The following is a 14,708-nucleotide window of genomic DNA, read 5'->3' as shown; positions in this document are numbered from 1 at the left end:
AGTAGAGCCCAAGAAGCTGTTTAAACGGCCCTAGGGATTCTGGTGCATAGTCAGGTTTGCAAAAAATCTCTTACTGCTTCTCATAATGATAAAGAATAGGGGCCAACCCGGTGGCATAGTGGTTAAGTTTGTGCAGCCTGGGGTTCGTGGCTTTATATCCCAGGCAAAGACCTACACATTGCTCATCAAGCCATGCTGTGGTGGCATCCCACATACAAAATAGAGGAAGATTGGCACAGATGTTAGCTCAGGGACAGTCTTCCTCAAGAAAAAGAAGAAAATTGGCAGCAATGTTAGCACAGAGCCAATCTTCCTCACCAAAAAGAAAGAAAGAATATTGTTTTTCCTGTATCCTTTCCTAAGTTATGATTATTCTTTTCTATATTGTGATAATTTAATTATAAAATGTTTTATTCTTTTAAAATTTTTATATGTAATGTTAGAAAATTTAAGCACACAGATTCTGATATTTCATTTTTTGTGTCTTCTCATGATATTTGTTCAAATATATATTTTTTGTTCTGTGCTCTGTATTTGTAAAAATATATTTTAAATATTGTATTTATTTAGATATAAAAGCATAGAAGAGTACAGTGAAGTCTTAGTAATTTGAGCTCCAAAGTCTAAATTTTTTTTTTTTTAAAGATTTTATTTTTTTTTTTCCTTTTTCTCCCCAAAGCCCCCCAGTACATAGTTGTATATTCTTCGTTGTGGGTCCTTCTAGTTGTGGCATATGGGACGCTGTCTCAGCGTGGTTTGATGAGCAGTGCCATGTCCGCGCCCAGGATTCGAACCAACAAAACACTGGGCCGCCTGCAGCGGAGCGCGCGAACTTAACCACTCGACCACGGGGCCAGCCCCTCCAAAGTCTAAATTTTTAAAATAATTATTTTAGTGCCACAAGTTTGGACTGGGGAGAACCAAGGATTCTGTTTACTCTTTTGTTCCATGCTCTATTTAACCCTCCATAGTTAGGCTTTCTTACTGCCATTTCTCTGAAACATCTCTCGTCACAGTCACAAATACTGCCACCTTGCCAAACCAGTATAGTCTGTTCTCTGTCTTGTCTTACTTTTTTTTTTTCCTTAAAGATTGGCACCTGAGCTAACAAGTGTTGCCAATCTTCTTTTTTTTTTTTTCTGCTTTATCTCCTCAAACCCCCACATACATAGTTGTATATGTTAGTTGCAGGTCCTTCTAGTTGTGGGATGTGGGACGCCACTTCAACGTGGCCTGAGGAGCGGTGCCATGTCCGCGCCCAGAATCCGAACCCTGGGCCGCCGCAACAGAGCACGTGAACTTAACCACTCGGCCACGGAGCCAGCCCTCTGTCTTGTCTTACTTGACCTCCTGGTGGGCAGCACTGACGCTTGAATAACTTCTTCCTTCTTGAAACACTTTCTTGCCTTGGCTCTTCACACCACCTTCTCTTGGTGTTACCAAACCAAAGTGAGTTCGCTTCCTCACAAGTTAAAATCAGATTCTCCACCGGAAGTAGTTATCAAACAAAGTATATTTGCAGCAAATAGAGACCATGCGGAACAGTTTCCAAAATCATGGCTCTCCCTGAGCTCAGGACAGCAGGGGCCTTTTATTTTGGATGGGGAGTGACTATTCAACAGGGAGAGGTGGGTATTCGCTTGCACTGGAAAACATGCTTCCACGTTCATTGCCAGTTATGGTAATAAGGCCTAAGCTCCTCCTGGAGTGGGAGATCTTAGCATTAAAAACAAGGCAAAGGTCATCTCTTGGGCATTTTTCTGCCCATCTCCAGAGCACGGCTCTTGTGGTAGGGTTTAGATTGGTTCACGGTGGTTGGTGATTGCATCTCTTAACATAACAAAAAGAAAAAGAAAACAATTTGGAAAAACAATTAGATGCTTCTGAAACCTCTCTTGAGTCCCTCGGGGGCAATTAGTGGGTGACATTGGTTTTCCTTTTGTTTCACTGGCCCGTCCTGTCACCTTTGCTTGCTTTTCCATGTCCTCCTGTCCTCTGTTGAGGCTCTAGGTCTCAGTGTTGAGTCCTCTGTCTGCATTTTCTCCATAGTGACCAGATCCGGTCACATGGCTTTAACACCTCTTCCCTGAGTCCCAGAATCATATGTCCTACTGCTTATTCCGTGGTTCTGCTCATTTCTAAGAGGATCTGATTGTAAGTTTCAGAGGGTAAGAAACTTGCCCAAGGTCTGACTCTGTTAAGTATTGGGACTGGGATTTGAATAGTACAGGCACTGTAGCTCCAGGGCCTTTCCTTGAACACTAAGGGGCATGTTGCCTCTAAGAGGAAACCTCTAAGCGGTACTGGGAAAACTCTATGTCCATCTGCAAACAGTAGATTTAAACCTTCATTTTTTAAAAAATTCTGATTATTTCTTAAAACAATAAAAAAATCAGAAAGAAATGTAGATTCGTACAATCTAGGGGTAGGGTAAGCCATCCTACTGAGGAAGAAAAAGCTATAAGAGATAGAGGCTTTTTAACTATATAAAAATTAAATACTTCTGTATACCAAAAGAAACACTATAAAGTCTGTGGATAAACAGTAGATTGGGGGGAAAAATGTTTGACCATTTATAATATCAAAGAGCATTTATTAGGGGCCAGCCCCGTGGCCGAGTGGTTAAGTTCACACGCTCCGCTTCAGTGGCCCAGGGTTTCGCTAGTTCAAATCCTGAGTGCAGACGTGGCACTACTCGTCAAGCCATGCTGAGGCGGCGTCCCACATGCCACAACTAGAAGGACCCACAACTAAAAATACACAACTATGTACTGGGGGGCTTTGGGAGAAAAAGGAAAACTAAAATCTTTAAAAAAAAGGAGTACTTATTAATTGATGAGAGAAAAAGACAACATGTTAGGAAAATGGGCAGAATCGAAAGAATTGACGGTTCACAGAAGGGCCAATCCAGGTGGTCACTAATCGTAAGGAAAGACTCTTAAATACCCTTCTTCAGAATCCACAGCTTAAATGTAATTTCTTTAAACAGGCCTTTTCTCTCCACTCAATCCAGAATTGCTCCCTTCTACTATTCTCTCTCGTAGCAGCCTGTGCTTTCTTTCATAGCACTGAATCGTAATTTGTAATTATATACTCATGTATTTTATTTACTGTCTGCCTGAGGGAAAGGAACACGTCTTATTTATTCATCTCTGTATTCCCACTGCCTAGCACAGAACCTAGCACACTGTTGGTATTCATTTAATATTTCTTGAATCAAAAAGAAGATGCTGAAAACTGGAAAGCCACATGTAAAAGAATGAAAATTGACCATTCTTTTTCACCATTCACCAAAATAAACTCAAAATGGATTAAAGACCTAAAGGTGAGACCTGAAACCATAAGGCTTCTGGAAGAAAACGTAGGCAGTACACTCTTTGACATCAGTATTAAAAGGATCTTTTCGGACACCATGCCTTCTCAGAGAAGGGAAACAATAGAAAGAATAAACAAATGGGACTTCATCAGATTAAAGAGCTTCTTCAAGGCAAATGAAAACAGGATTGAAACAAAAAAACAACCCACTAACTGGGAAAAAATATTTGCAAGTCATATATCTGACAAAGGCTTAATATCCTTAATATATAAAGAACTCTCACAACTCAATCACAAAACATCAAACAACCCAATCAAAAAATGGGCTGGAGACATGAACAGACATTTCTCCAAAGAAGATATAGTGATGGCCAATAGGCACATGAAAAGATGCTCATCTTCGCTGATCATCAGGGAAATGCAAATCAAAACTACACTAAGATATCACCTTACACCCGTTAGAATGACAAAAATATCTAAAACCAATAGCAACAAATGTTGGAGAGGTTGCGGAGAAAAAGGAACCCTCAAGCAATCCCAAAAAGTCCTGTGCACCCCAATGTTTATTGCAGCACTGTTTACAATAGCCAAGACGTGGAAGCAACCTAAGTGCCCATCAACAGACGAATGGATAAAGAAGATGTGGTACATATATACAATGGAATACTACTCAGCTGCAAAACAGAACAAAATCATTCCATTTGCAATAACATGGATGGACCTTGAGAGAATTATGTTAAGTGAAATAAGCCAGCAAGAGAAAGATAATCTGTGTATGACTCCACTCATATGAGGAATTTAAAACTATGGACCAAGAACAGTTTAGTGGATACCAGGGGAAAGGTGGGGTGGGGGGTGGGCACAAAGGGTGAAGTGGTGCACCTACAACATGACTGACAAACATTAATGTACAATTGAAATTTCACAAGATTGTAACCTATCAATAACTCAATAAAAAAAAAAAAGAAGATGCTGAGAACAGTAGTCAGGGAAATGCAAATTAAAATAGCAGTCAGTTATCACTACACTTAGCAAAATGTAAAAGGAACAGTTATATCTATCACTAGCTGAACTATAGGGAAAAGGGTCTTCTTATACACTGCTGGTGGAATTATTAATTGCTTCAGGCTTTTTGGAAGGCAATCTCGTAATATCTAGTAAGATAAAAATTGATGTGCCCTTTTATCCAACAGTGCCACTCCTGGGAATCTATCTTACAGGAATAAAAGCACCACTATTATAGGGATATATATAGAAGGGTGTATGTTTTGTAACATTGTTTATAGTTGCAAATAAACTGGAAACACAGTGAATGGCTATTATCCATTCGCAGAATGGCTGAATAACCTATGGTATTTCCACATGGACTACTACCCAGCCCTTAAAGAGAAGATTTGAGCTATACAGTGACTTCAAAAGATTTCCATGAAGTGTTATTAAGTGAGAAAAGTAAGATACAGAAGAGTTTGTTATATTATCCTTTTTTTGTAAAATAAACTAAGACCCAAAAAAGTTTGAGTATATGTGAATATCTCAGTATGTATGTGTGTATATATATTTGGGTAAAACTGTATATACTATGCTCTTAACATGGTTTGTGGATGAGTGACGTGTAATAAGAGGAAGGAGACAAGAACAAAATAAAAATGTACTGAGGATATGTGAGGATTTTTCTAGGATATGTGTGCACGTGCAATATACATGTATGCATATATATGACATGAATAAGCATTTCACAAGAAAAAATAGAAGTTACTAATAAACATGTGAAAGATGTTCAATTCTAGAACAAAGATATTGAATTAATAATGAAACAATTTTTACCATTCAGACTGAGGATATTTAGCATCAAGGATATTCATCCAAGCAATGCTTACAATAGTGAAACACTGGAACAACCTAAATGTCCAACTATTGAGAATTTGTTGAAAAATTAGCAGAATCTATGCAAGCATTAAAAATGAATGCTTTATTTGGTATAAATTGCCTTAGGCAAATCACTTTATAATATAATGTGAAAACAGTCATAAAACAGTTTTCATTGTAAACCTATTTTTTTAATGAATGTGTCTGCATACACACATACATGCAAATATATGAAAAGAGAAATATCAGGAAAGGTATATTTCATAGAGACTTTCTTGATTATTCTGTATTCCTTTATTCAGTAATTTTCTTGAATACCTACCATGTGCCAAACATAAGTGCAAAATACAGACAGCAAAAGAAAGAGAAAGACTTTGTGACTTTTTTTCTTTGGAAAAAGCATTTCAGTTTTACAGAATACGTTCAGCAATAGAGTACAAGTAAAATTAAAGGGAAAAAAGCAAGTAGCTAAAGAGTATATTTAGTATGATCCTATTTGTGTTAGAAGGATTTAAATAGGCTCTACTGTAGTTTTTTATTCATGAAATTGTCTGGCGTGATTCACGAGAAAGCTGTTAATGGTGTTTTCCGATTCAAATGATAGGTCTGGAAAATAACGAATAGTGGGGACATGGCCTTTCCCTTTTCACTTTATTTGTAGAGAATATTTTTAGCATGAGCATGCTTTATTTGCTTTGTTAATTCTTAAAACTTAACCATTCAGTCAAGTACTTTTGAAGTGAAAAAGAAAAATATAACAGACACAAAATATATAATAAAATTTAAATTGGATTCTACTTACAACAGTACTCTCAGTTTTACTTCTGAGATTATATATTTGCACTGTCTATACCTGAATCATAGTTCTATTCAAAACTGACCAGGGGGCTGGCCCGGTGGCACAGCAGTTAAGTGCACACGTTCCACTTCTAGGCGGCCCGGGGTTCACCGGTTCGGATCCCAGGTGCGGACATGGCACCGCTTGGCACACCATACTATGGTAGGCGTCCCACGTATAAAGTAGAGGAAGATAGGCATGGATGTTAGCTTAGGGCCAGTCTTCCTCAGCAAAAAGAGGAGGATTGGCAGTAGTTAGCTCAGGGCTAATCTTCCTCAAAAAAAAATGACCAGAATCTGAATATTTTTTGACTTGTCAAATGTTATAATTTAACATGTTTTGTTTTTTAGACAACATTTGAGAGAGGGCTAGAACTACATGCCAAAGTCACAATTTTTGCAGAGGGTTGCCACGGACATCTAGCCAAGCAACTGTATAAGAAGTTTGATTTGAGGGCCAATTGTGAACCCCAAACCTATGGAATTGGACTGAAGGAGGTATCGTGGTTTGTTTTTGCAATTTTAATTTTGAAAGAGGGAGCTTAAATTCATTTGTATTATCATATGTACTTTATAATATTGATCTAATTTTACAGTTGTTATATTTCTCATTGACTTGAGATGTTCATTATGACTGAAAATATTTGGGATATTTTTCAAGGGGCTAGAAAATATTACTAATCAAATTCATTAACTAAATTGTGTCTACATGTTGTAATTGTTTTATCAAATGTTGCTTGAAATAAGTGTTGAACTTGAAAAAATTTGTAACATTGATTTTTTTTTCATTGTAATGCCATCTGCCCTAATAGGATTTGACCTCTTACCCATATGCTGTTTGTAGGATGACCACATCCTACAAGAATTATTTATTTAAAATTGTAATGTGAGATTTAGCTTATGAAATACACACTCAGCCATAGTATATTGATCTGTAACCTAAAATTTAATTAGGCTTAAGTGTTGTATATTTTCTCAGTTTACCCAATTTCTAGTCTATTTTCCCAAACCTTAGGCTTATTAGAGTGTAAAAGTGTCATTATAACCCTTTTGTTTAAATATTTAGGGCAAAGCTCGGAAAAATTCAAATTCTCTATATAACTAGATTCATTATATTGTGAATAAGGGCTTAATAGTTTTGGTAGATTGCACATAATATTATCTGACTGCAAATAGTGTGTGATTTTTAGATAATATTTCAGATAGAAATTGTTTAAAATTTAAAACTTAGCATTATGAAAATAGGATGAACAATTTGCTTCAATTGGGGAGGGAGGAGTACAGGGGGGAGGAAACTGTTTTATTGAAGAATGACATATGTGGTGTAAAGTGACAGATCTTAAGTGTACAGCTCACTTTTTATAAGGTGAACACATCCGTATAACCAAAATATGGAACATCACCAGCCCCCCACAAGTTTCCCTCATCTCTTCAGCGGTGTTTCCTGTAATCCCATGGAAAGTCTTACCAATTTGAGAATCTAATTATTGTTTTAAAGAGTGTATAACTTTTTTGACCTGTTTCTTTACTCTGATTCCCCAAGCTGCAATTTGATGTAATTTTCTTTAATATTTGAAGTACTTTTTTTGTGTTTCTCTTGTTACAGTTTTTCACTTGTCATTTTCATAAACAAGACGTAAAACTTGGAAGGTTTTATACATTCTAGTGACATAAAAAATTTAAATAACACTCTAGGACCTTTTTTCTTTTAGTTATGGCTTATTGATGAAAAGAAGTGGAAACCCGGGAGAGTAGATCACACTGTTGGTTGGCCCTTGGACAGACATACTTATGGAGGCTCTTTCCTCTATCATTTAAATGAAGGTGAACCCTTGATAGCTCTTGGTTTTGTGGTAAGTTATATCCCTATTATGAAAAGTTCTACTCTTAGAGTCATTGGGCCATCAGTGTTATAAAACGACAGTTTTGAATCTGGAGAATGTCAAATGCTTTTCATTTAAAGCTTACTTTCTAATTTTATCAATATGTAAAGTGCTTATGGCTATTATACACATTCGTTTACTTAAACTCATAGCGTTAGCAATAGTGGCTACTCCATGCTAGGCACTGTGCTAGATGCTTTGCTGAGAATTCTAAGTTTCCTAACAATCCTATGAAGTAGGGGAATCCTTATTTTACTGATGGGAAACTGAAGTCCAAACAAGTTAAGCTTTACCACATATGCACATTAAACAATGGAGGCAGGGTTCATGCCTGAACCTGTCTGACTTTAAAACCCACTTCTGCTATGGCATGCTTCTGCTGAAAATAAAATCAGCACTGGGTTTGAATGTATAACTTTTAAAAAGCATGAAACATTTTCTCCTTTTTTGGCCACCTGCATCTTTGCAGTAAATTATGTCTTGAACATTAGAAGGAATGGAAAAATAACATGAGTTTCTGCACTTTGCAGTGGTGGCAGCTTTATGGTTTAGTGTCATGATTAGACTTGTGTATGACACATTGTTAAGTGTTTGCATCACTGGTGTGTTATGACATCCAGCCAAGTGTTCCGTGCATCACCTTTGTGTAGTTATTCCAGTAACTTAATCTTCTCAAAGCAAAAAAGGTTTGGGTATTAGTTTCAGCACTGGGATAATGCCTCATAAAGTGTCATCTTCTGTATTTCTCTAACCCTCTTTTTCTCGAAGTGCGATTACATCCTGTTTCTTCATTTTTGCCTCAGTAGTACAGCATGTAGATTAGTTTATATTTAGAGTTGGTATTGATAAATGAATAATAAATAATTACAACTCCTTTTGTAGAAACATAATGTGAGATGCTTACCTACAAATATTTTTTAATTTGGACTTCTATTTACAAACCACAATGGTTTGTTAATATATTCTAAATTTTTAAAGTTTTGCCAATTATAAACACATGGTATCTTTTTGTTTACCCTTTCTTTTTCAAACAGATTTTATTTAGTTAGTTATTTAAATTTGGGTTACTGCATATATTTATCCAAATACTTTTGAGTACATGTTTTCTGATAAATATTGCTCACATTTTAGTTTGATTTAATTTGAAATAAAAATGTCTCATTGCATAAATATATCATATTTAAATATAAAAATTTTAAGGTTGGTCTAGACTATCAAAATCCATACCTGAGTCCATTTAGAGAGTTCCAGAGGTGGAAACACCATCCCAGCATTCAGCCAACATTGGAAGGTGGAAAAAGGATTGCATATGGAGCCAGAGCTCTCAATGAAGGTGGCCTTCAGGTAACTCTTCCAACTTTTTTATTCTTTATTTCTGTGTTATAAATTCAGCATTGAAAATATAATGTAACAAATTTAGATAAAGATTAGAAAATTAGCCCATAGGAAGAAAAGCTGAAGAATTAAGGAAAGCACCTAGTGTTTATAAATCTATGTCACATAATAGCTAAATAAATTATACCATGAGTTTAGTTTTAAGAATATATTGATCTCTAAAGATAAATTCATCAGCTTTTTTTTTGTTTGTTGGTTTGTTTTTAATCAGAAAATAAAATCTATGTGATCCAAAATATATTTCCCTTTATTCCGTAGCTGCCAGGAAACTCAAAGGCAAATTCAGTTTTCAGCAAAGATAATTAATTCATCCCAACTACCCAGTAACATCCATGCCTTTAATTGTCCTACTTTAGTATATGTTCAAAATAAATCTTATCAAATGCAGATAATATGTTCAGTATATACTAATTAAACAAAGAAATAAGACCTAGATAGCTAACTATGATAAAAGCTGTTGGTACTGTTATGGAAATAGTATCAGACAGGTAGGAAGATCTAAAAATGAGCTCTAAACCTTCTCCCAAATGATTTGCAGCAAGTTACTCAACTTCTCTTGCCGTAAGGGATCATCTGTAAAATAAAGGTGGTCCCTTCTGTCTCTAATATTCTAGGGATCTAGAACTATTTTAGAAATTGGTTATCTTTTTTTTAAATAAAATCTATGGTAAAAAGAACCGATAATAGAAAAATTGAGGGGGGTAACTGACTTAACCTTTAAAGTGAAGTTCTAAATGCTTTATTACTATAACAGTAATTCATAAAGTCAAGTAAAATTATAGCTAAATTATAAACATAGTCACTGGAACCTTAAAATAACACTGTCCCTAAATTCTGTTGTGATGGGATTACTTCTCATGAGGTTGTTTTTGTTTCTAGAGTAGTAATTCATTTGCAACAAAAATTTGTTGCATTGCACAACTATGTTCAAGCCCATTAAACTCCTTAATGGGCTTAATGTTCGTAATACCTGCTGTCAGTCTAATTCTGCTCTTTTTAATTTCTAACACAAAGGTTTCAGTATACTCAGTAGTACACACAGATTTGTATTTTGAAACATCTGCTTTGTGTGCTTCAGCATCTCAGGATTTGCAGATTGGCAGGAAGAGATAACCACACACACACACTTTTTACCTAAATTTTCTGATTTAATTAGTCAAAGATTTGGAAATTTATTTCCAGTAAGTTTTTGACGACCTTAAGAGGCAATAATTTTGAACATTTCCATTTTCTTTTTTTTGAGCTAACAAATACTACATGACTTTGTTTCTCTCTTCAGTCTATACCAAAACTCACCTTTCCTAATGAGTTTCCAGTTATTTGTAGCCCTAGTTTAATGAATGTCCCAGAGTACAACATTTCTCAGTGCAACTTTTCCTTGGTTCCAAGTTCCTTAACAAGACGCCCAGCTGCCAGTATCACATCCCACACAAAGATCCTCCTGGAACTTAAAAACACACCAGATCACGTCTCTCACAGCTGATAGCTGTAGTTTCCCTGTTAACCCGCTCTTCTCAGAGGCCCTCTCAGAACCATCAGCCAAACTCATACCACCCCCCACTTTCTCAGCAAAGGCCCATGACATACTTTAGGAAGCACTTAAAGAAGAAAAAATACAGAAGGAGGAAAGAACAACTCTGCACTGGCTTTCTCTTCTTTCCTTTTCAAAAAATATAGAATAGAGTACATTTTCCCATGCAAACAATCTATATAGTTCAGCTGCTACCTTGTGGGGTATATATAGGCTTTTATTGGCTAAACTGAAAAATATCACCACCCTTTATCACGTTTTTCAGCAGAAATGTATGCTGAGGCCCATACAACTGTCTTAAAGTTTATCTTGGAAATTCAACTTATTCTTAAGTTAATTAAAATATATTATTTAAGGTAATAGCTAATTGTAGTGATGCCATGATTAGAACCTAGGTTTCCATCCCTAGATGTCCAAGTAAAATAAAAAGTGTATAGAATTGAGAGAACATCCTTTGTAAATCCTGTGTTACCCAGAATGCATGTAAAAGCAGATCACAATTCAGATAATAGTTGTTCAGGTTTAGAGAATATTTTTAACTATAAATGGATATGTATAAATAAATTTTATTTAAATATGTTAACACTCCGGTCTTAAATCTGTCTCTTGTAGGTCAGTTATGGGGAGGGAGAAGAAAAGTCTTAATAAAAAATAGTAATAGTCCTAATCCTCATTCTTAGGGGAGGGGGAGAAAAACTGACCTTGATCTGGTTTTTCCTTACCATATTCATGTTTTGTTTTTTTCAATTTTCCTCTGTAGCTTTAGAAGATTTTTAAGAAGCTATAATTTGGAGTATTTAGTTTTGCTTGTTTAATTTGAGCTAACAAATGCACTCTGAATGTTTTTTTCTTCAGTCTATACCAAAACTCACCTTTCCTGGCGGTTTACTAATTGGTTGTAGCCCTGGTTTCATGAATGTTCCCAAGATCAAAGGTACCCACACAGCAATGAAAAGTGGAATTTTGGCAGCAGAATCTATTTTCAATCAACTAACTAGTGAAAACCTCCAATCAAAGACAACAGGTAAGAACTTCCTATTTAAAGTATAGAAAATTGTCAGGTTATTCTTGAAACATTAAAAAAAGAAGCACATACTCAGTATATAGATAGAGGGTGATAATAAATACAATTAAAAATCTTCAGGTCTTTTTTATGTATATTTCAACTGACATTAAAAGATATATATTGGAGCTGGCCTGGTGGTGGAGTGGTTAAGTTCACATGCTCCCCTTCAGCAGCCCAAGGTTCACAGGTTGATCCCAGACACAGACCTAGCCCTGCTAGTCAAGCTGCACTGTGGCAGCGTCCCACATAAAACAGAGGAAGATTGGCACAGATGTTAGCTCAGCATCAATCTTCCTCAAGCAAAATGAGGAGGATTGGCAACGGATGTTAGCTCAGGGCCAATCTTCCTCACCAAAAAAAAAAAAAAAAAAAAAAAAGAGCAAGAGAGTGTATCTGTCCCTTTACACAAAGCATTAAGATGTGTGCTGTGCAAAGAAAACTACATGACCCTACTGTCAATAATAGATTTTTATAGCAATGTTCTGTTTTATTCACATCAAAAGTAGAATACCACTGGTGTCCCACCTACTTAGAAATGATTTCAAGTTTGACAGTGCTGCATGTATGTTGCATACATGTAACATACATGCTAAGATACCTCACTAGTACTGTAGTATCTTCAGCCTGAAAACAGACTAGCTTTGCAGAACGCAGAATCCAGCAGCACCTGTTCCTTAGCAGGCTTTGCAAGCACAGGCATATATCTGACCCTTCTCCTGGAGAGGGACAGCTAGCACTACACCTCAGTAAACCCTTAATCTACAAAGACCCTCTAGTGACTCTCGAAAGCCAAAGTTCCCTCACCCCTCCACTTCATCTCTTTTTACTCTCTATTTTAGCCACACTGGCTGCTTCACTGCTTCTGGAACGTGCCAGGCATGCTCCCATCTCATGGTCCTTGCTCATGCCCGACTCCTTTGCTCCCTTCACCTTTGCTTAACTATCACTTCCTCACAGTGGTCTTCCCTTGACCATATCAGTTATTTTGCAACACGCACACACAGAGCACTCCTAACCGACATCTCCCACCCACGCACTTTTTTTTTCCATAGTATATTCCACATTTTGGCACACTGTATAATTTACTTATCAACTTTGTCTTTGTTTCTTGTTTCTTGGATAGAAAACTCCACGACAGCAGGGACTTTAGGTTCACTACAAATCCCAAACACTTGGCACGTTATAGTAACTCAGTAGATATTTGATAAATAAGCCTTGTTCCTTGGAATCCCAGATAACAAATGTTCCTCCAGTTAGAAGTATGCAACCTGATGATGCCTTCAAATGTTGTTGTAGAAATGGAGGCATAGGGTATAAGAGAGGAAGATAAGGTAGAACATAGAAAAGGCAAAAGGATACTTCAGGGAGGACAGAATGGGCAAGATGGTGTATAATAGTTGAGTGGCAGAACGTTTTTTCAAATTTTCTTGCCAAGCATCTTTCCTTGTTGGACCACCAGCCATACTTTCACTGTATCTTGTACACACAGTACCACACAAATAACACTGGAGCTAGTAGATCACCAAAGACTAGATTGAGGGTTAAAGACTGCAGGAAAGGGAAGTGGAGCCAGAACAGGAAACAATGACCGGAAATAGTAGTCAGTGTGGCATTCACGAAAGTTAAGAAGAACCAAGTTGTCCCATTAAATATTAAATGCATGCACCAAGTTTTAGGTCTTGTTATAATTCCCTAGGCTGCCACAACAAAGTACCACAGAAATTTCCTCTCACTTCTGCAGGCTAGCAGTTCAAAGTCAAGGTGTTGGCAGGACCATACTCTCTCTGAAGTCTCTAGGGGTGCATCCTTTCTTGCCTCTCCCAGCTTCTGATAGACCCAGGCATTCCCTTGGCTTGTAGCAGAATAACTCCAATCTCTGCCTCCGTCTTCACCTGGTTGTTTTCTGTCTCATAGGGACACCAGTCATTAGATTAAGGACCCAGTCTACTCCAGTATGAACTCATCTTGACTAATTACATCTCCAGTGACCTTATTCTGAACCATTCTGAGATACTGGGGATTAGGGCTTCGAAACATCTTTTTAGGGGGACACAACTCAACTCGAACAGATAAAGTGTTTCATTGATCAATTATAAAAATTTTCACTTTTATAGATAGCATCAACTTTTTATCTTAAACTTCCCTTTCAGGTTCACTGAATTTTGAAACTAATTTTCCGTGCTACCAGTATAAGAAATCAAATGCCTTATTGCCTGTTAACAACATATATCAAGTGGTTATCTTTTTGGAAGATGCCAACATTTATTCATGAAAGATTCTTCAGTGTGGTCTTATATGACCACTTGTTTTTTTAAAATTACCTAAGATTCACTCATCAGATATTTCAGGAGCAAAATACCTTGATGATAAAGTATTTTATACTCCTTGAGGCAATTTCATACTTAACATCTCATGTTTTTAATAAAAGGACTCCATGTAACTGAGTATGAGGACAATTTGAAGAAATCCTGGGTGTGGAAAGAGCTGTACACTGTTAGAAATATAAGGCCATCCTGCCATGGGATACTGGGTGTGTATGGAGGGATGATTTACACTGGAATTTTTTACTGGATATTTAGAGGAATGGAGCCATGGACTCTAAAACATAAAGGTAATCCAAACACATTTGATAATATGAATGTTATAATCATTAAAAATTCATGAATGGAATTCATTAATTTGTGGAGAAAGCGAACTTTTTTGTTTTAAACTTTATTAGAGAAATGATAAATTCAGTATCTTTAAGAGAGCAGCATATTGTTATTTTAAGAGGGCTCAGGTCTTATTTCTTTGGTATATTTCTAAGTTTTTAGAA

General features: G+C 36.5%; 1 protein-coding gene across 1 annotated transcript in view; it reads left to right on the top strand.

The window, feature by feature from the left end:
* Window positions 1-14,708, top strand: part of ETFDH (electron transfer flavoprotein dehydrogenase) — a 33,151-nt gene that overhangs the window by 14,844 nt on the left and 3,599 nt on the right. The window contains exons 7-11 of the mRNA XM_001500342.7: window positions 6,370-6,516; window positions 7,731-7,871; window positions 9,102-9,245; window positions 11,683-11,851; window positions 14,322-14,504. Of these exons, the coding sequence (XP_001500392.1) occupies window positions 6,370-6,516; window positions 7,731-7,871; window positions 9,102-9,245; window positions 11,683-11,851; window positions 14,322-14,504 (784 nt within the window). The remainder of the gene's footprint in view (window positions 1-6,369; window positions 6,517-7,730; window positions 7,872-9,101; window positions 9,246-11,682; window positions 11,852-14,321; window positions 14,505-14,708) is intronic.

Source organism: Equus caballus, chromosome 2, assembly GCF_041296265.1.
Source record: "Equus caballus isolate H_3958 breed thoroughbred chromosome 2, TB-T2T, whole genome shotgun sequence".
In the NCBI taxonomy this organism is placed as follows: domain Eukaryota; kingdom Metazoa; phylum Chordata; class Mammalia; order Perissodactyla; family Equidae; genus Equus; species Equus caballus.
The sequence above is the reverse complement of the archived record's forward strand: the minus strand, read 5'-3'. Positions and strand labels throughout refer to the sequence as shown.